General features: G+C 33.4%; 1 protein-coding gene across 1 annotated transcript in view; it reads right to left on the bottom strand.

Moving 5' to 3' along the window:
* LOC100161379 (E3 ubiquitin-protein ligase MYCBP2) overlaps positions 1 to 23,482 on the bottom strand; it is a 37,101-nt gene extending 13,619 nt beyond the window's left edge. Inside the window, exons 1-10 of the mRNA XM_029486606.1 lie at positions 23,232 to 23,482; positions 20,892 to 21,065; positions 19,985 to 20,164; positions 19,003 to 19,206; positions 16,773 to 17,023; positions 13,614 to 13,987; positions 2,400 to 2,549; positions 1,958 to 2,036; positions 1,701 to 1,885; positions 312 to 463 (exon numbers count right to left, since the gene is read on the bottom strand). Of these exons, the coding sequence (XP_029342466.1) occupies positions 312 to 463; positions 1,701 to 1,885; positions 1,958 to 2,036; positions 2,400 to 2,549; positions 13,614 to 13,987; positions 16,773 to 17,023; positions 19,003 to 19,206; positions 19,985 to 20,164; positions 20,892 to 20,897 (1,581 nt within the window). The 5' untranslated portion in view covers positions 20,898 to 21,065; positions 23,232 to 23,482. The remainder of the gene's footprint in view (positions 1 to 311; positions 464 to 1,700; positions 1,886 to 1,957; positions 2,037 to 2,399; positions 2,550 to 13,613; positions 13,988 to 16,772; positions 17,024 to 19,002; positions 19,207 to 19,984; positions 20,165 to 20,891; positions 21,066 to 23,231) is intronic.
* Between the last annotated feature and the right edge of the window lie 589 nt (positions 23,483 to 24,071).

Here is a 24,071-nt window from a genome sequence, read left to right as displayed (position 1 = left end):
AAATGTATAATTTTCGATTCTGAAACAAAATAATAGTTCACGATGTGCCATTGCCCATTGAACAATAATCGTATAAGAATATTATAAAACTGTTTTAAGCGTCATTACATTTTAACAAAATTCTCTGGAAACTTTTTTTATAAAATATGTTCTTAAAAATGGAAAAAGTGCGCTTTACATTGAGGCCCCTCAATTAATGATTGACGTGAGAACAAATAGGGATTGTTTTTCGTTAGTTAACCATCGGCGAGATAGGGTCAAGGGTTGTCGACATTTGACATCAATAATGTGGTATGGATGTGGTAACGTACAGTCAAACATTCCGGTTGATCTGCTGAGCTCTCGACGGACGTGGACAGGCTTGAGGTCATATGGGTATCAACCGAAGACGAACTGGTGGTCGGTGGTGCTGTGGTATCGCTTGACGCCGATAACGAATGATTGTACGTCGTTCTTCTGGAACCTGGAACATATATATAGTGGTACATGGTTAGTATGCACAGCCATAGGTAAATTGGGTAATATAATATATTATTCAACTGTGATAAGTCTCACAAATTAAAGTTGAAACTGAAATCGGAAATTAAATCTTAATCTTTTCAACTCAGATTATTCATTTGACTTAAAAAATAAAAATCTAATTAAAAATATGTAAATAATGAAATCTTTAAACTTATTAACTTAACTGACTTAACTTGACTAATTAATTATCCTGATTTAACCTATTTATCTCAAAATAATCGTTGACTTATTATTTTTTTAATTAAATTATGAAAATGTATTTTCAGTATTTGAGTTGTGACTAGTAAGTTTTCTTTTCCGGTATCCATCTCATCGTATTTTGGTTTAATCCATCTTTGTATCAACGTAATCAGAACCGTATATACAGTGTGAGAGATATGGATAATTGACACCCTTGACACCCCCTGGATATAATTAATATAATTTTTTGCATTCCTATAAAATATTTATTCATAGATGGATATTTTTGTATAATGCATAAAAAAAAATTAGATAAGTACGTTGTTAGTTGATAATAGTTTGTCGACGAATGTTAAATATAATAAAAGATTAATGATTAAGTGTATAATGTGTTGATTCTGACTACTGAGAAAATAAACATGGGACATTCTAAATATACCTATACACTATATTATATACAAATTATGATGCTATAATACTTTATTATACTAGATAAAATGGCTCAACTAGTTAAACGATCATGCATGAGTAAGAAAGAAGAATAGACGATATGGGTTTGCATTAGGTATTGGTGTGGCACCGGAATATAAAAAACTATTTCAAATGTATATAGTCATTGATGAAGAAAATTTAAAAAATCTAAAATTGGACGTTGTATTAATAATATTAATGTTATATTATTTTGACTATTTAAAATTGAAACTATAAAGTGATAACGTTGAAATTCCACTTATATATTTTATAAAATGTAATATATTTTGTTTTAGAAAAATAATTTACAACTTCATATAAATAACTGGTTAATGGTTATATATTAATATAATGTTGGAAATGTATTTTATATTTTTGACGTTATTAAGTTATCACAGCCTTAACGTAACTCGGATGGTGATGAGACTATGGGAGGGTACCTAAATACGCCGCTGGGCGGAATAATCATTAAACCGTCGATAGTAATAAATAATAATATTATAGTAAATATGAATGAATCTACTCACCCGTAACATCAACTTTGCACCCGATTTTGTACGGTTGTTGTTTGGCCTTTTCCGCGACGGCGTACTTATTGCCGGCAGTCTTGCGTGGACTGCTCGGTGGCATCATTACCATATTTCCGTTGCTCAACCGACTGTCCTGGCCTACGGGCCGATGATATGGTATCGGCAAAGGATTGGCGTTTAGTCTGGAAAAGTCAAAAATTTTAGTCAATTTGTGCAATCAAGACTAACGCTGTCAACGATCTCGTGCCACCTACCCTTCTATCGCTTTCGCGTCCTTTTTCCGTTTAGGCGAGTACTGCTTTTCCAATTTTTCGATTTTCATATCGTTATCGTCTGAAAATCAAAAAATAACGCATTCCATAATTAATGCAGTCTACAGAAGTTTATCATTATCGGGACTTGGGAGTATCCAGTGATTGAATTGAAAATAGAAGTGGTCACCATAAAAAGTGCTTGCTACGAAAAACATTTTGGCACGATAGAATATCGTGTTATAGTTAACTCTAGAGCCTTCGAAAACTTAATATTATGATTATTGTATGACTTCGAAGTCAAATTAAAACAGGAATTGATATTGAGAAACATAATGAATACATAGATGGTATAATAGAAGAAACGCAACATAATTATATTAAATTACTATACAAGTTATCGTTAAAAAACACGATGAGATATAATAACTTGACGGTGTCTCACCCATCATGTCCAACTGCTCGATCACGTACGAACTCGTGTTGAAACGTGGTGGCTGCGTGTTGGCGTTGTTGCTCCTGTTGGTCACTTTAGGGTCTCTAACCTCGTTGTCTATTCGCTGCACGAAACACTGCATGTCTTGTCGCTCCATTTCTGCAAACAATTTCGAATGTAAATTTCGATTGATTTTACGAGGACGTGTACTTAATAATATTATGCGCCCGAAACGCGATCGAGTGGCGTCTCCGATATTATATTATATTCATCGAGCAGTGCTCCTTCGAAGCATTGTCCCGCCTCTATGCCTACACGGCTACACATGGATACAAAAACTGTCGTACGGAGTGATTCAAAAATTTATCGATACCTCCACTACGCCGCTTATGTGACCTGTCGTCGATGACTGGTTCGACCGATTTTGTTACAATTATAATTCCAATATTTATTTATTTTTTATCTCCACAATATTAGAAGTAACCGGTGGGCTGCACCCAATCGTATTCTTAACGATTAATATTATTATTAATCTGGGTGGCTATATAATATCATACTACAATCCCCCAGGGGCAGTTCCAGGGCCCAAAACCCGTATTTCTAAAAGTATATTTAATATAATACATTTCTAAAAATTGTTGTTTTGTATTTGCTAGGTATTATAAGTTTTGTGAAAATTATAACTATTAGCCCCCCCCCCCCAACCAGGTCTCTGGAACCGCCCCTGATCCCCATTTACTATTTCTGAACGTATTCGATTGAGTGTATACTCAGCACAGGGACGTATACGAGGGGCGATTTGAGGGACAGATCCCCCTATTATATGCCTTTTTTCATTATTTTATAAAATAGTGTTCTTACTTGCTTAGTGTTAGTGCGTTTCAAGGAAAAAAATTAAATTAAATTTATACTATAATATTGTTTAATGCAGGGGTGCAATTTCAACTTTTTGAAAGGTATAATAACAACTATATTAGGTAAGTAATCGAAAAACAGTTCAGTGGACCAATGCAATATATCGTAATGTAATAAATATTATTATTCAAAATTTGAATCTTTATATTTTCCATATAATAATCTAATATATTATTATCTATTAACACTAACTTTGTAATTAAATTATTTTCACTAAAATTTAAATGTTTATAGATATTCCATAATAAATGTTTATACATCGCATACATTTTGTTATTTATTCTTTTGATGTGCAGGTAACTAGGTTTAATTTTTTTTCCGATCGATTGAAACCCACATCTTCTTTTCATCGACGTAGGTCCTAATTTTACGAATAATGTCTTGCATATCATCTACGTAATCCCTTTTGTAGAGTTGTTTCACTAGGTACAGATTCATTTGTATATTTTTCGAACTCGTTATTCAATAACTTATTTAGGGTGATATTTGCCGAAAGCATAAAGCTTTGCATAAATATTGATGAAAATAACTCTTTTTCCATAAGTTTTTATTTGTAACTAATTGTTGTGTTAGGTACCTTGTTATTTTTATTTTCAATCCGCTGTACTACTCGAATATATTTTCCAGTTTTAGATGTCGGATAAAGTTGAATCGCTTGTCACTCCCCAATTTTATTTCCAAAATAATAACACAAACGTAGCACACGCCAAGTAAAAACGATAGACAGCGGTTGACTCGCACAAGAATTTTATAAAATTATATGGAATATGGTCTATACGGACTATACAATTATTCATTTAATTTATCTTTTTATCTAATCGCCGGTAAATGTGGGCCTTAGGTATCGCGGGAAATACGATATATTATACTGTACATAGGCGGTATGCACGATAGTGTGTATGAATTTGAACAGTGTAAATCGTCTTCATTAATAGATGCCTTCATAGATGGCCTTTTACATCACTTTTGAACTACACGCTGTCAAAATATGCTCTAATAAGAAAAAAACATTCAAATATACAAAAATATGCACAGTAAAATCTTGTATTTAAATTCCATATAACACAAATAAGATTTATATTTGACTTTGCTAGTTTTTAAATAGTTCAGAAAAAATGTGCAAATGATAGAAGTCCCTAAGCTTAATTATATAGTCGACTTATTATCATTTTCTAGAATATTGTACTTTTTCAAAAACAATGCCAATAATTATAGATGGATATGGGCTGTACTCCTTAAACGAAAAACGCTAATGTAATGTGTAAAACAATTATTACAACGGCATTGTTTGTAACACTTCAATAAATTGGTTTGTATATCCTCCGTCGATATTCGTGCTCGTGTATTGCCTATGCACACCAGCTATATAGGCGCATTGTTTTGGGGTCATTTTCGTCCATACGGCGGCGTCGGCGGCATGTAATCGTACGTCGTACTTATATGTGTGTAATATTTGTCTATTAATAATTTTTCCCCGAGCACGCATGCCACGACCGGATAGGAATGCGTTTCGTACGCTGGCCCGAGAAATTTCGTGCCTAGAATAACGCGTGTACGGTATTTAATTAAATTAATATAATGTAATATCGCCTGAAAAATCATAAACGAGACCATCGCGACGTGCAGGTCGCCGTCTCTACAATAATCATCAAATAGAGCTTACGGCAACGATTCGCCGAGTAGGAAATGGGTAATAATATAATAATATAATATTGTTGCACAAGAAACGTCGCACTGCCCGCACTGACAATGCTTAAGAGCGTTTGATTTTATAACGAGAACTTGTTATAATACACAATAATTATATAACTTATTACAATACGTTATACCACCTCAACGGCAATCGAGAATATTGTATCATAAACATGGCGTGACAGCGCGGATAAGTATGCCCACCCGGTTTTCTTATGAGATTTTCCCGAGGGTGCGAACAGCCTCTATATTATATGTTGTTACCTACTATATTATTATTTTTATGCGTTCTTTCGAAATGTGCTTTTCTGCGACGTTGCAGTCGTTTGTGTTTTCTGTACCACCTCCGTCGTTTGAAAAAACCAAAAAAAATTATATACCTATAGATTATGTTTCGGTAACCGAGATGGCAACTATGTGCGGAGAGCGCAAGTGGATGAACGGCTGACGAGATAATTTTCCACAATAAACGTACGTAAGTATGTATGATAATAATATTGTGTAAGTATAATATGTGTGTGGCGCCGAAAATTTTATTTCACGAAGGTATATTTGTAGCGAGAACGATACGACGGGAAGAAAATATAATATCACCACGGCAGTGCGCACGCGCGTGCGTACCAGCATAGTAACATTATTATGGCTGGTACACAAACACCAAAATTAAAAGTGGTCGCAAAGGCTTTATTTGTATTTAAAAGTGCACGGAAACAACTGCGATATATTATACGCCATGCACACATCATATAGTGAAATCATCTCGAGGTACTGAAAATCCATATTTAAAATAACCGATTATCATGAAATTATAAGCGTTATATTATGTGTGTGTGTGCGTGTATGGACGAATATTAGTTCTAAGTGAACGTGTAACCACACCATAATCGTGGTATGACCGTGATGCGTGTTTATGGGAAATAAATTATATATTATTATTATTTAATATATTGTATGGGCGAAGAACCCCTAATTTTCAATTTTGAAATACCTATTTTAAGTTAAATATTTCAAATTCAAAACCCTAGGTGTATCACTCAATCATAGACTGACAGGCAACAGCTGGTATTAAGTCGTATGATATAATATTTTCCAAGGCGACTTGGTCGTCAATCGGTCAGGTCAGGTTTTGATAACTCTACAGCTGTCGATGAAATTTGTTTTCGAAGTGTGTGTTTTTTACGACGCGTTCAAAGGCAAATGTCGGACAAATATCACCACAATCAAGACACTCGCGCAGCACCTTTAAATAAAATATTATTACATAGCTGCTGACGCGTGCTGTTGTAAAAAACATTATTTATAAGTCGTCGCATTATCATGTCTGCGGGTCATAATATAATAACAAAGATATTATAATACCGTAAACGAGATAATATTACGTTTCGTCGAGTTATGTCAAACGGAAAATTACATTTCGAGAACATTTTTTTTCATCATCATAATAATAATAATTTATATATATATATGATATACACACGCTAGTTATATTTACTTTAAACAAACGGGCGCGGCGTGGCCACAAAAAGAGAATGAGAAACGCGTGCGAGGTAGCCGCCGAAGGTAACGGAGCGATGTGGTGGGGAGGGGGGGGGGGGGGGTGCACACAAACCGGGAAGCCTTAAGCCCGAGGGAGCCCGCCGCACTAACTCCGACCAAAGCTCTTTAACTGTGTCCTTTGAAATTTTGTTTACAAGTCGTCAACGTGTGTGCTATTGACGTTTTTCTCGTGTACAAAGTTGCCGGCCGCGCGACGACGGATATAATATATAAGAGACCGACTAAGATTACGCTGCAGGTAGGTAGGTGGGTACAGTGTATTATAATAATATATATAGTCGAGTTAATCTATTATATAAAATAAACACGAGACCGGCGGGGGGAAAGCGAACCGGAGATCCACCTGCGGCGGCTGCCGTTGTATATTAGGTACGCCGTATACACACATATATATATACACACAGTTGCTATATATTGTATAATATACACTGGCTCGGTTCAAAGGACTTTCGCTTTCACGTCTCGTCAAGACCAGCGCAGGAGTAGACAGATATACCTGGTATGCGGTTCCCGTTTGGGAGATTTTTAAAATCGATCTCTATCGTTGGTTCACGCACTATTATAGTGTACGCGTTTAGGACGCGTGAAATCGACCAATAATTCACGAAATCATACATTTTAAATTAGGTAATTAAAAATAAATATATATAATGGGCTAACGAATTTTTTTAAAACCTAATTCTGATTTTACATATCGAAATCTGATTACACAATTGTGTAATTTTTTTTTACCAAAGCTGTATTATCATAATACTATTATCATGTATAACTCTATAAATAGGTACACGAACTGTTTGATAATTTAACTCCTCCTCACCTCCTCCTCTTATTCGTTACAGAATTCACAGTAAAGGGTCAACCTTATAATACTATTATTGTACGTAATTTTATTATTTTTTATCGGAAACAGCGTGCAGGCCAATCTGGCAATGCGCGTTCACCATAATATCTAGTTCGTTAAAACGAGTACATAATATATAAAACCGAGATATATCTAGCTATGATAAACCAGTAGAACTTTAAAACTCGAAAACTTCTACAATTACGAAGGAAAAGTCCTCTTGAAATTTTCCGCACACTGTATTTTAACAAACCCTCATTATGCTGCAAAAACTCGAAATGTAACTCAACGTCATTTTTTTATTTGGTCTCTTCGATCTAAATACGATCCATGGCATTGTCCATGTATTATTGGAAATAATATGGTTATGATATCACGAAGCGTTTAATTACTTAATGTATACAATTTTTGATATTGATTAAAACAAAATATAAAATTCCATATAGTTATAAAAGTAGGAGTTACATGGAAGTATATTTTAATACTTTTAATAATCATTTAATTAGATATTTAAACAACATTACGACCAATGTAAACATACTTGAAGCTCTTCAAATTTATTTCAAACTTAATCAACTGTATCATTAATATTGATGGTAGTTGCATATTTTTTATATATTTTTCATAAGTTAATATTTACTGACCCAGTGTTTTAAAAATAAGAGACAAAATACAAATCCTTAGAAATAAATAAGATATTAAGTGGTTGCTTTCGTTGGAAATAACAAATATTAAAGAAAAAAAATTACATCTCTAATAAAATATGTTAAGATATATATTATAATAAAAGCACTTTAAAATTGTAATTGCTGTTTGAGCCAGTTATTATAAAAGTAATCTACGTCCTAAGCATTTATTTTTAATATTAAAAACTTAATACAAATTTGAAATTACTAATAATAATATCATCTTCAGATATTTTACTTTCTTGATTTCTTTTTAAATGATATATCTTATAGTACTATAAATAGGTACTTATAGTTTTAATGAATACAAAATATCAAAAAAGTTTAAAGTTGGTTATAACTATTGGATTTGGTTATTGTGCAAAATATTATTTAAAAGGTTAAATATAGTTTTTGGTTTAACTAACTTATAAGTATCATTTCGATTTTTCCAAAATATAAAATTAAATAAGATTGAAAGAATATGATTAAGGGGATTGGACATCTGCCATTTTACATATAAATTTATTAATATAAAATAGGTAGGAGTTTGTTTCATTTAACATCTCCGAAAAATGTATCGGGGAGGGTTTTTGATTTTAAGTTAAATAAAAAAAAATGTATACCTATACCTACATATTGTTATAATTAATTCAGACATATTGTGCTTTTAAAAAATCAAGGAATATAAAATATAATTATTTAAAATGAATTACTTCCGAGAAAATATGTGAAATCATTCGTTCTATTGGATTGTAGTAAAATAAAAAACTTCTACTCCTTGCGTTTTTCATGAACTACTTATAGACATTTTTACCTTTAAAGGTTCCAATTAACTTTTCCCGGGAAAACTTGGAGTTCATACTCTTATAATATTATGTTGAACGAAATACCGACTGTCTAGGTAAAATAAATTTGATAAGGATTTTAGGAATAAAACATCATCGGATTAAACGCACTCTACGGCTTACACCAGCGCCACGGCTCACGAGTCATGGGTTAGGTTCACATAGGTACCAGCTATAATATGTATATGAAATAAAAATATAATTATAATGTACTATCGATATTTTGGTTCGAAAAAAAAGTTCAGTTTTTAATATGCATAAAAAGACAGGCATCTCGTTCAAATCTGAGATATTATGATTATGAATTTATGATGACATGCGGAGTGGGGTTTCGTTTATCTGTGCAGCAGCAAACGATGGACGTCGACGACTGTTCGTGGGTTCGGCACGCGAAACGGTTTGGCCTTTTAAACGACGATCGAAAACGGCACGAGAGACATACCTAATATAGATGCCAACGAGTACGCACTCACCTGCCGCGCAGTCTTTGATCGATAATTTGGCGTCAGCCACAATAAATAATGTATAAATATATATATATATATTACGAGCCCGCGGTGACTTATTAACAAGATATATCGCGTAAAATAAGCATTTATAATGTACCTATATATATATACTTGCAGCGTTATAGTAATTGATAATTTTGGGCTTTCGTCCAGATATATTAAAGTCGCCTGGCACGCGGCCCGATCGCGGCGCGAGTGTGTAACCCCTTTTTCAGCGCGGGCATTTACCGCAGGTTAGGTATAAGGACCTCGTCGCTGGCGGGAAATGCTTTTGGGGCACACGTCGATTTATTAAATTCCTACTCTGGTGAAATTCGCTACCGTATGTACCTGTACTACACGTATAATATAATATAACGCGGAGATTTTAATTATCGTTTAACGGATGCGTGCGTCCGTCTGCCGCCGCCGCCGCCGCCGCAGCAAATTGAGTTACCGTACGCGTTTAATTTACCGACCGAAATTCGAAACAATCTGTGTGCGCTTGTAACATATTATTATATAATACATATACGAGTGCAACAAACAAATTAGCCATGTTCGAGTCGTGGAATTCATCAACTTGAAACGTTTTCACGGCATCGCCCGGGCGTTTTGTTGTTGTGTGGGGGTGGAGGGGGGGGGGTGGATGGAAGGTCGGTTACAGATACCGTTCTGTGCACTAATGATATGGCAAACAATGGAAATGTTGTGTGTGTGTGCGCGATATTTATTGTTTAAGTTTTCATCGAAAGAGGCTAGTGTGTTTAGTAAAATTTGTGTACACTACATGTAATATTATTATATGTACCTATCAAAATAATAATACGTGCACATGAATGTGTTACAACGGTGGTTGTAGTCGTGCTGCTGAATTTCGACGGTCTATCGTCAAATTGTTATTAAACCGCGGGTACATCAAACTGCAGTTCGTCGGTGGTCATGTGCACCCCTCAAAGTAACCTACTTTGGTTTTTTTTTTTTATGAGTGTGTGATGTGTATACACACAGCGGTCGTTTATTATTTTTTCGACATTCGAGCGATTTTTAAAATTTAAATAATTTCGTAATTTATATTTTCGAAAACTTTCACGGTCACGAAATCGAGCAATTAATTAAAACCACAAACCCACTATTATAGGTACGAGTTATGCTATAATTATAATTACATTATTGTAATAATATTATTATTATTATTAACACATCGATGGTTATAAATTATAATAAACACATATTTGCAATATTATTTTATCTTAGTATTTTATATTATTGTATTATTATTGTATTTCATAGACTAGAAATTGAACATTTTAAAACCACGTTGATTTGAATATATTATATATTTATATCACGATATTATACATAGGTACTCCGATATACTATTACTTATACCACTTTGGCACATATTATTATTAAATATATACATATCAGTTTATAAGTATGGCTCATATTCGAGTTGATTTTTTTGAAAATTAACAATTTACAATAACCCGATCGCTTTGTACACACACTATGGGTTAATTATACTTATTAATATTTAATAAACGTTAACAAACGTCACACTGTTACAGTGTCGTGGCGAGTGGTGACGGGTTACCGTAAATTGAACTGTTAATAATAAAACGTATACAATAAAATGTATTTATATATTAAACTAAATTGGTTTGTTTTCCCATTCGATATTCAAATATATACGTACGCTAACCTATACATATTATTATATGTCTGAATAATATTTTGATGAACTTTGACGGTTTAAATGCATGAATGGCATGCCGACTCTTAGTAAAAGTATTTCAGACAGTTTAACCATACCAAACAATGCGCGTTATTAGAAAATTTGCATATCAGTTTATTTAATATATATTATATAGGTACTTTGGTGTGACGTTCGGTCTAATGAAAATGTATTTTCTTCCAGCCTTGGGTAGAAAACCATTTAGTTCGATAGTTTAATACTTAAATGTACTATTTACAAATAGTCACATTACGGAAATGAACAAAATGTTTTTTCAGGAATATGGAGTTTTAATAACTTCAATCTAAACGACCATAGTTTCGCGTGAGATTATGAGTTTGGTTTGCAGTAAATATACCTGTATTCAGTTGTTTATTCTGAACATTTATATAGTTCAAAATGTTCTACAACGTGATATTATAATTTACTATTTACACATACAAAATATGAAAAAATAATAATATACTGAAAAGAGTATAATATTATAAACAATAGCAACCATTGCAATAATTTGATAATTTATTTAAAATTGAAATACTTATCAATACGTCATATTGGCGAACAATATTCATTAAAGATTACGGCGCGGCGTTTACTTATCAATCATTACGCCTTTACACTGATTAATTTCAATCAACATGATAACGGACTTGTGTAGTTTTATTGCATTGGACAGAGTTATAAAATATAGCAGTGTTAATATTATGCCAAATGCGTAAGTAATTAATTATAATTTTATACGTTACCGAAAAGGCGCAGTGGTGTGTGAAAAGGTTGCTTCTTCCGCATCGAGTCGTATGGATATTTTATTATATCTATGAATATTGAACTCTCACATATCGTAGGTACAATAAGATAGGTTAGGTTATCCTGATTAATTGTACCGCTTTTCCTGCAGTAAAGCCTTTGCCCTAGCAGTGGGTTTTAGAAGATAAGGGACATAGTGGCTTATAATTAATGCATCCGCATTAATACAATAATGACCGGTCAAACTTTCAGGGCTTCAAGGCTTGATTTAATAGACTCGAAATGATAAATTGTTTTTCTTTAAATATTTAATTTGTTTAGTCGTTTTTAAAATCAAAATTATTACTGGGTATAATAATACACATTATTGTGTACAATAAGTGAAACAAAAATACAGTCTCGGTGTGGCGCACTGGACCACACAGTTGACCTGCATGGATTTAGTCTGACGGTGGCTATGGCAGGGGATTATTATGGGGACTAGCTGTCGGTGAGATAACTACAATCCACTCCCAATAGACGGCCTTAAAATTCGACTAGTTTCAACGATAACACGGAAAATTACACGGAAAACTTAAAAATATTGTATACAGTTTATTTTTGAACGTTTATAAACTATAGGCAGAGTTGGGCGTTATTCGAATACAATTTAATTTAGATGATCATTTAAATAAAATTTTATTCGGATGATTTTTTCATAATTATTCGAATAATCTAGTCGAATAGTCTATAGGTAATATATATATTGTTTATACCTATAATTTATATTCATTGAATATAAGTACGTTTAATGGCGCTCCTTATAATAATATAGCTAAATAACATACACTCCGTTCACCAAGAGAATGCGCTTGCGCTAGAACCAAAACGCGTCGTTCCCTCGCCGAAACTACCAAAATCCCTACTCCTTAGCTCTAGTCATATGCACGAAGTAACCAATTTTTTTTCAAACGGAATACAGTATAACGTTTGCGAAGGTCCATACCATAGGCGTAGGTTTTTGAGGCAACGTGCAATAATCACTAATAATAATTGCTGTGGGTATAAAATTAGCATTAAGAGAATTCGACTGCAATATTTGTCTATCCTTTCTCAGACTCACATGATAGATATAACGCAAAACGCATTCTCGAAAAACGCCTCTTACGAAAATTATTGAGGTTATAATATTTTTGAGGGTTTGACATGTCGCTTTTACATTTTATTATTATTTGACTTTATATTCCATTTAATATAATAAAAAAAAAGTTTAAATTTAAATGAATATTTTTCGAGACATTTTCTACATAAACTGATATACCTTCAAAAATATTATTCTCTATAATTATTGAAATGGGTAATTTATGGTTTTACTCTTGAGATTACTAAAAAATAAAAAAATATATTTTGCGTGAATATGTTTTGTCCATGTAGCGCGTTGGCCAGAGAGGGGGGAAAACTGGCCAAGTGCGAGTCGGATTCGCGCACGAAGGGTTCCGTACCATCAATAGCTATAAACATGTCGGCAACACATGCTTATATCATATATTTTAGAATTTTTAGTATTTGTTGTTATAGCGGCAACAGAAATACATAATCTGTGAAAATTTCAACTTTCTAACTATCATGGTTCATGATATACAGCCTGGTGACAGACGAACGGACAGCGAAGCTTTAGTAATAGCGGGTCCCGTTTTACCGTACGGAACCCTAAAAAAAGCACCCTGACATCCTTCTTTTAACATCAACTCACTCTGATCTTTTTCCGGTTTCAAGTAGATGACTTGTGAAGTGTCAGCTGCCAGCGACCAGGCTGTCGCACATGAAACGCCGCAGTGAGCCGCAGCACACTGGTCGGAAAGTCTGATCCAAACGCCCTCGCCGTTGGTCACCCTGTCCACTGCCTGAACAATGTTGCCCTGAACGAGCATACCAACCGGTGTGGCCTTAAACGTCGGCTGATTCCGGATGTTGTGCCCCGAGGCACCGCACACAACGACTTTGTAGTCGACTGGCTGCCCTGCAGAGTGGTCAGGAGACGGCTGTTGCGGTGGCGGAGGTGGTGGTGGTGGTGGTGGTGGTGGTGGCGGCGGTGGTGGCGGTGGAAGCATCGATGAAGACTTGGGTCTGTAGAGTAGGAATAATAATTGTAAGTAAGTGCAACATAAGTAACACATTATATTACATTATAAAGATAAACCCAATATTATACGCAGTGGCAAGGGCGTGAGTCTTTAGGTCGGAAAGACGTTGAATAAAAAATCAGGCATAATGAGTAATGACAATTAATATTATCGGTACCTACTCATATTTAGACGAAATCACACCTGAAATAGTCAAACCATAGATTTTTTTTCATATGCCACGATGTCCGGGGGTAGGCCCGAAGGCAAGGTTTGAAATGGACGCCTATTTGGCCGAATTTTTATTTGGGCACCCATAGGTTTCTGCTATGCCCGGTTGACAGTTGCCTGCCCAGAGAGCGATGCCACCCGTGGCTGGGATTCGAACCAGCGACGGAGCGCGTTACATACTGACGTCATATTCAGCCGCTTTTTTTTTATCCTTTTCAAATTTTTATCCTATTGGGCTAACCAGGTCGAATGAAAAATAATTTTTAATAAAAAATATCTTAATTCAATAAAAAAAAAAACGCTTAGGTAATTAAATTATTTATTTAGTACCTATAATTAATATTATTCCACAATTCAGTCTATTTTTTTAAAATAATGGTTCATTTCAACAATATCTAAATAACTTACTCAGACTGCCGCGTTGATACCTCATATTATTATTAACATAATAAATAAATATATTTTTATTAATGACCATAATAATATGACGCCTGCAGGGAAGGATTGATGGAAATAATAAATCATTAAATATTACATTATATGTAAATAGGTGTATCGTATACAGGTATATTATATTAGTCATTCCGATGCCAACGACGGTGGGAATGAACATTTTCCCGATTTTTTTCCCCTTATCATTTATTAATATTGATTGTAAAAGACAAAAGTTATTTATTTATACAACTTATATTATAGCCACATCACGCGTTTTATATTATTCCGTTAATTTATACATTTTTGTTTTTATGCCAACATTAGAGCACATTAACGGACGCTCATGAAAAGTATACAAAAATATGTACAATACATGTGCAAGTACTATAATTTTGTGTAGTGCGTAGGGATAATGTGTGTGTGACGTCTGTGCACTAATAATTTTAAAATTAAAGAAAAACGAATTTGGCGTATATATAGGTACGCTAATATATTATACCTACGCAATAGTATTGGTGTTTATGCAATAAGTTTGTGTTTCGGAAATTCCGAGTCCACATTTTAGTGACCATTAACGTCATTTGTATTTACTATTAGAAATTATATGGAATTTGCGACCGTCATTAAATTCAGATATATAATATAATTTATACACACCTGTTTGTCCAATGAACTGAAAAACTGACGGGATCGAGTTTTCACATTGATTTTCTTTCGTAGATATGTTTTATTCGTAACAATATATAGAGACATTGATATGCATAATGATATTTACGTTTTCATTTTTTTTTTGTCAAGTGCATGCAACCGAACCTGTTTTACTTTTTTACGCGGTTTTCCAAAACAAATATTGCTGGTACACAATAGGGTTTTGCTACGTTCATATCAACGACTAAAAATAACACAATATGCAAATACGTGTACATATTTGAAGTCGCGGATTTATATTGTATGCACAAAACTGCATACATTGAGCAAATAACTTTATAATACGTAAATTAGGTATATAACTATAAATAAGTTTTGTTTTTCAATTAAAGTAACGTCAATTAAAATCCGGAACGAGTAATTAAATAAAAATAAGCTTTGCATAATGATTAAATTACGTATTGCACTCTTGCTATAATACACACTCGTATAATAGTAATGGAAACGTAGAGGACGTTGCCTTAAATATTTATTCGAGTTTGTGCACAAAGGAATTAATATAACACTTATAAATCTGAATGCATAATTGAAAACGAATTATTGATTTTGCTCGTCCCGCGAATGTCTAAACAATTTCAAATCATGTTAAAGTTTGATTAAAAAACTTTAATGTTGTTTTAGATTTTATAAGAAAACTAAAAGAGATAAAAAAAAATAATAATCATCTTTTTGTACGTATTATAATATATATATATATATATACGTTTTGTAACAAATGTACAATTAAAAATGAATGAAAGTGAAAATGCTGTCCAATTCTAACTTTGGATTTGTTTTCGAATTACATTTTCATATATATATATTGTACGGGATTATTATTATTCCATTAGTTCTGGAAACCGGTAAAATTGTAAAAGGTAATTTTATTTATAGCTCATGCTATAAAAATATGGTTAAAACGAGTAATAAATATACTGTCATTACTCATTATTAATAATATTAATATATAAAAAACACGGGCCATTATGACAATGTTGTTTTTGATAATCATTATTAACATATAGTGCCATTGTATAATTAACATGATGGAATAATGTTTCAACATTTTCAACCATATAATAATCACTAATAATTATATCTTTTTAGAACGCCCGTTGTGTTACTTATACAAAATATGTTAATTGTTATAATATTAATAATTGTTTCGACGCTAGTTTCTCACTCGACACTTTAGAATTGTTTATGGTGAAACAGCTATATATTCTACGCAAGTATAAAAAAAAATATATTAGCTGATTATATGAACCATCTCCCTGGAGCTCTCCGGCTGCGGTTCCGACTACACGTCGCAAACGCCTCTAAAAAACTCCTCGCCGAGTTAACCGTATTACAGGTTCTCCAACCCCAACCCCAAGGGCCAAGACCACTGATCGTACCGATATGACAATATTGTATATTATATTGTAAGTACGTACACTTCTCTGTTTGGCTGCTTCGGTATGTCCGGTCTCGCGACGGCCGCACGTTTGTCGCTGCAGTCTCCCTTGGCTGCGGCGGGCGCTTTCGGTCCACCGGTTTTCCCATTCACAGGCACCAAAAACTGTTCGCTGTTCAAATATTTGTTGGCCCTCATGCACCACGCTTCGATGTGCAGCGCGCTCCGCTGGCAATACCGTTCCACCGTTTCCGAGTTTAACAAAACCCAATCACCGTCGTCGTTGCTCATCTGTGAACATTGTGTTTACGATGAACGAGACGAAGAAAAACAGCAAAAAAATGAAAAAAAAACGAAAGGAAAGCAATGTAACTATAGATGATTTAAAAAAAAAATTTTTTTCAAAACTTTGCTTTCAACCCGAGATTTATATTAGGTTACACAATATATTTTTATTGGATCATAAGCCTATAAAGGAAATCTATAGTGCCGCTTACATGTAGAGTATATAATATATTGTATAAATAACGGGTAGATTTATTTTTACGTGGACCAAAATTGCTCAAAACTATAGAGTGGCGGCTATTTTAAAATCTAAACAAGTCGTTTTATTTTACGTTCATACGAACGATCGCAATTGTATTGTAATTGTAAAAAGTTTTTCATAACTTAAATATTTCCCACACAGATAAATATTTAATTTATACTAGCTACATAGTCAATTTTAATCATTATTTTATTCGTTTTCGAATTAAAATCCATTCAATATGAAACTGTTATTCTTAATTACTCAAAAATAAAAAATAAATAAAGGGTTTTTTAATTTACATAATAATTATACATTTTTTCCACCCATAAAATTGTTCAGAATATTATGTAACTCAATTAACATATTAATTGATTACAGGTTGCTCGCATTTTTTATTTTGATTATTTTAGCCAATATCCGGATTGGCCGTCATTTCGTCACAGCCCGCCGTTTTATTCGAGTTTACTTATTATACTGTACATTTTTCCACTACAGCCATTCAATGTACATCGCGTAACTGTATTGATGTTAAACTCTGTTTAGCGGCTTAAAGTTTTAAACGCCACATGGGAAACAACTGGAAATTGAAAATAAAACATGACTGCAGAACGCGTTTGTTTGGTAAAAACTAAAAATAAAACAGACTCGATCGCTATGCCAAACACCATGGCGGCGATAAACGTTTGTTACCTCATGAACACGTCTAATATATTACAGGTTATCGTGAGAATGCAGGATAGACTGCTAAGGGGGGGGGGGAGATAAGGTCCTATAGTTTTCTGTGTTGGCTTTATTGCAAAATATGCAATGTATAGGTACTGTATATAAGCTATGAACTGTAAATAATAAAATTATTGTTTTTATTTTTGCAACCTATTGAAAAAACATAATACCGAAGAAATGGACCCACGACAGAGGTGTAGCTAAATTGCCTATCCAAAACGCCGAGTAACTATAATTTGATTATTAAAATAGGTTTAGGAAATATCATATTGATGAGGGACCAGAAAAATCGAATAAATATAAGTTACGAATACTGAAACGAAATAGGGTGAAGTCACGCAGAAATCGTAAGCTGGGTACACTTAAATGGGTTGCTGTGGATTTTAATACCATAAGTTGCATGAAAAATCCTATTATTAAACGTAGCTGCAAACGAAAACAAAATATTAAGTTTAAATCAGAAATAACAATTCGTCCAGATATTAATAATTATTGTAATAACTTTCTAAAAGGTAGCAATATAAATAATTACTATCAAGAACAAACTTTGTTTAATAATGGGTTACAGCTCCACAATATTATGATTATTAAAAAATAATAATACTATGTATTGTAATCAAAAATACACATATTTTTATGTGCAAGAATGAAATTTTTATTAACTGTCAACATTATCGTAGGCTGTGGATTAACGTAGTACGATAATCGATATAGTTTCCGCTTCGAAGAAAATTTATGAATTACAATTATGTATTAATAAGTTACCTGTGATACACACCGGGAACCGGGTAATTCTTACATCTTATTCGTGTCTACGGTGACGAAACAAAAATCGTTTCGCAAAATCGGTTAGAAAATACAATTACATCTGTAGACGCTCTGCCTGCACATCGCGACATACGACCTTTGTCTCGACGACGCGTTTTAATATCATATCATATTATATAATATTGTTAGATCATAAAATCGCGCGTTGCAGGCAATAATATTATTGTCGTCTGTCCGGAGGAGCACTCACCTCGTCAGTGTACCCGATGATCCCTTTGACGGGGATGAATCCAATTTGCTCGGACTGGAGGGACGGGTGCGTGCGGATCCGCAGTCCGGCGCTGTATTTGCCCACGTGCTGCAGCAATTTCGCGGCGGGAGACGATAGCGCCAGTCCGTGATCCGGAGGCTTGGCGCCGTTGAAAGGCGCTTCTTTCACGTCGATGTGTTTCGTCTGTAAACACGCGCAGCGGTAATGTGGTTAAGGTTGTAAAAGCTCATCGCGTCGTATCATTATTATGTAATATAATTTATAGGTATGCTATGCACTCTACGTACTTATTTTTATTTGTTTAGTTAGTCGATGGAAATTATTGTTCGTCGGAAGCGGACGTGCGCGCGTATATAAAATAATATTATAATAATCTTATGTTTTATCACAATACGCCGAAGCTGCGTATTTTTTTACTTCGATGCACGTTTATTCGAATCGGGTGGGTCGCGACGGGTGGGTGTGCCGGTATATTTTATTTATAATAAACGTTCTGCGAAAAGCAATCATCGCATTCGAAAAAATAAAAAGATCCCGAAGCTGATGCCCGTTGAGAGATCGTTCGACATTTGTCTAAGACCGGGTGAGCTCTCTTAGGTTTATCCGGTGATTTTTGTGATAAATACTCTGCAGCGGGAAGGGGCGTGGGGCGGATTCGCCGTCCGATTGACGCGTTCGATTTATCACGACCATAATATATATTATCATAATATGCAAAGCGAGTTGCACTGCGCACACGCGACCCCTTGAAAATCACAATACGTTCTTCGCTTTGACGCACCAAAATATGATAAACTAAAATTACCTATGGTTCCTGTGTAGCCGATTAGTATGACAGCGAATTATATGGTACATATATTAACAGAATTTAACACTTTCTCAAATACGCGCGGTTTTCTTCGATTATGATTACGTCAGACAATAATAGGTACATGGTTAAATGTCGCATGATATTAAATACTTGTTTCGTCAGTGGATATCCGTCTACTTCCACCCTGATGTCGTAATATCCGGTGGCCATCGGCGTCCAGTACACGGTGTAAGTACCGTTGCCCTGCGACTCCATCGGAAGCTTTTCCGAGTCACCTTTTGCCGACGGTGACGCCAGGCGGAGTTCTTCAAACGAATAATTCTCGTAATGCTGAAATACATTATATAGGTCAATACAAACGGATATATAATTTGATGAATGTTTTTTTTTAATTATAAGTGTTATCGCTGTAGCATAACGCTATTAAAATATAAGACATAAGGCGTATATTATTATGATTTACGATCCGTAGACGTTTTGATTTTATCAATTATTAATCATATCATAATTCGTAGTCGTACAATAACAAACTACGCCAATGATACAACGATCTAGTTATTGAAATAAACATTGCATTATAATAAAGTTGTTTTATCTCGACGATACATACAATACCGTACAACAATAGATCGATGGCGTTGTGTATAATGTAGTATATAAATGATTATATTATTTCATGTAGGTAAGTGTATATACGGTGGTTCGCAGAGACGGAATTAATAAAATATATGTATTTTTGTTTGGCACTGTTCGCTAGTTGCACTCGTCGGGCGGAAAACCTTTAAGCCGTAATGGTTCTGATTAAACGCCGACTTAATTAATTACCATCATAACTCGGTGCCGTCGGAAACGGCGAATAGAACAGCCACGCGAGACCGACAAGAGCAAAAGCATTACAATAATAAGTTTTCGATAGGTTTCTTGAGATTAATTAATAATAATATGTACACAGCTGCGCGTGCATGTTTGTGGATTGTGTTTTCAACAAATCACCGACGATGGTAGATGGAAATATAACTAATAAATAATAATGTATTATTTTATCATATCCACGTACTTTCATGAATGTAATGGTTTGATATCTGAACTTGTCCTTGACCACCGTTTCATATGGGACATAAGTTTTTGGCACTGGGTGTCCACCGAAATACTTGTCGTCCACCGCACCAGAGCCCCTGTCTATGTATGGGTTGGCTTTGGATTTGCAGTTCGATTGAGTGAAGAATTCCACCTGTTGAGTTTAGACAAAAAATGTATTATATTATATTAATTCGCATGTGCCCTATATATAGACACAACTATCTAGTATAAATATATCTCAAGTATTTCGGATGAAGTGCGACAGTAAACAGACATACGGATTAAATATTCCAAATATCAATATATTAATGGACATGTTCTCAACAGTCCATCAACATCAGAAATCCTTCAATCAACTCAACACTGAGAATATTATATTTAATTTTTTTAAACACATCATTTTAGATAAAATACTTAAACCTGTCACAATTTGTATATAATTAACACTTTTAGAATAATGATTTATTCCATTAAAGCGTGTACCTATATCTAATAATAAAAATTAAAAAAAAAAGATCGCAAATTATAACATATAACTAAATTTTTTTACTTCGTAATTTTATAGTTATTTCATTGACATTTGTCATATTATTATTAAATTGGATTTTCAGATAACCTGGTTACGAAAAGTCAATTAATTTTAAAATAGGTAGGTGCACAGAACTAATCAATTTTATTATCGTGGAACGCAAATAAATCAAGTTTTAATAACTATATTTTTTAAACTGTTATGTATTTTTAAATTATTATTAAACAGGAATATTAAAGGTACTTACTTCGGTATTGCTAGTGAGCTTAAGTGCTTTCTGTAAGTATATGAAAGTTAAGGTTTTTAAACAACTTTATGACACAACAGTTCTTTTTATCTCAAATTTAATTAATTATCGTATTATACGTATGTTAAATATTAATTAAAGTTTGAATATAAAATTTTATAAATTTAAATTGAAGATAGAGTTTTTATCGTTCAATTTCAAAACAAATAAGTTTTACTGAAAATAAAAATACCCCGAGCGTAAAACAAATTTTAAACGTATTTAATTGCTATTACTATTATTATTAAATGGAATTTAAATTCACTAAAACCTTTTTCATAGAAACGTACTCACCGTTGCCAGCAATATTTCATTATGTGTTCCTAATGACTTGTTTAACATTAATTTTATAATTTGAATGGATCAAACGTTAACACAGCGTGCCTATATATTATTATATACTATGTAAAAAACATTGGCACTAATAATAATAATAATAATAATTAATAAACGAAACTGTTTTCAAAATTAATAAACGAAATCGCATTCAAAAGATATATACCGACGTCTCGTTAACCCTTGCAAATAACAAAACCCGTATAACGGTTGCAGTGTTATTATAACTATAAAAACGTACCTATACTATTTTACCTATTGGCTAGGTACACGATGTTCATCGCTAATGAAAGAAACGACGTACCGTTAACTCGATGCCATTATCATTTTTTGCGGTGGTACAGTGGGTAGGAAATTAAGGAATATGCACACCCACTCCCTTAAGAAAAGCGTAAACAATTTATTAATAAAAGTGAATACCCATAATATAAAACATTTGTTACATTTATTTTGTTAAAATTCCCTCATTCACTTAATGCGTTCACCGTAGTTAGTCGCAATAGTAATAATTAATAATGTAACAGATTTCTATGAATTTTAAATTTGGAAGAGCAAAAATTATTTGCTGTCGACTTCACACTCTTAAAATTTATTTTGTATTGAAATACGAGACATTAAAATGATTATTTTTCACGAAAATAATTTATTTCAATATTTTTACAAGACTGTACTCGAATTTAAATACGGGTTAAGAAACTCATTTCGTTGTTAAACATTGGAATTTGGAAATTAATATTAAAATTATAGAAACACGCTGCAATACCGTAAGACCTCGTATTAATATCACTGAAATGTTAACATTTCACAACCACATCGTTTTTAATAGTATTTTATAATTTTAACGACTGAAATGATTAGAACGTTATTGATCAGTTAAAATAGGTATTACGTTTTATTTGTCAAAAACCGATCTCTCGATGTATTAAAAGTAGAAAAATAATACAATACATTCTTTTTCTTTATAAAAGTTATTTAAATCAACGAGGAGAGTGACCGATTTACAGCGAGGACGATTATTGTTTTGTTATTATGTTTTCTAGATCTGAAGTACTAGTAGAACATTATTAATTTCGGACTCACCTCCCCGCAACTAAGTCTCAAATATTTCGTATGTTGCCTTTACAGCTATACAATAAATATTATGTCAAAAATATAATACTATATACCTTTAACCCGGTCGATTGAACCGGGTTACCATACTGGTCACGCGTTCGGACTGTGAATTTGGCCGGCCATCCACACCGCACCTCGGCCGTGGACAGTGAAAGCTCGCACGAATCCGGTTCGACGACCGACTCTGGTTGAAGCCACCTGGCCAACCGACAACCGGCCGAATGAGGCACACAACCAACGAACTCTCTGAGAAATCGGTTTTCGTTTCCGTCCACGCTGTAAACACACACGAAAAAAACAACAAATTAGAAAAATAAATAAATATTGCTATTATATAATAATTATTGTAATACAAACACCAAAGAGACGATTGTGTTTTAACTTTTCAAGTACTATACATTATTATTATTATTATTATTATAAGTATTATGTATATTGTTATATTATATTCAACATTATTTTTGATACGATATAAAATTTTACGGGGTACGAAATAATCTTATTCGTGTATTTCTGTTTTTGCTGTGTACAACCGACAAAACGTTGAATAATGTTTCATATCTATTATAATATATAGATACAGACATTTAGAGATTAACAATAAATTATACTATGGTGCTATAGCAGTTATGTATAATAATATAATAGTGCTTTTAAGAGTGTTTTATATGTAATGACAACAATTTACTAGGTATATTATATTATATATGAATACTTTTTGTCAGCATAATCTATTTAAGCTTGGGAGAACAAGCACGTCTCTCGGGGTTCGACGATTCAGTAAAAAATTTAAAAAATGATTATTATTTTGCATTTGAAAAATAGTATCGGTTCATCGACGAAGCTGGCGAAGTAAAAAACATTCTAATAACAGAGAGAAAAATTACTAAAAA

This window comes from Acyrthosiphon pisum, chromosome A1 (assembly GCF_005508785.2).
Source record: "Acyrthosiphon pisum isolate AL4f chromosome A1, pea_aphid_22Mar2018_4r6ur, whole genome shotgun sequence".
NCBI classification, from domain to species: domain Eukaryota; kingdom Metazoa; phylum Arthropoda; class Insecta; order Hemiptera; family Aphididae; genus Acyrthosiphon; species Acyrthosiphon pisum.
This window is presented reverse-complemented; position numbering and strand designations above follow the sequence as displayed.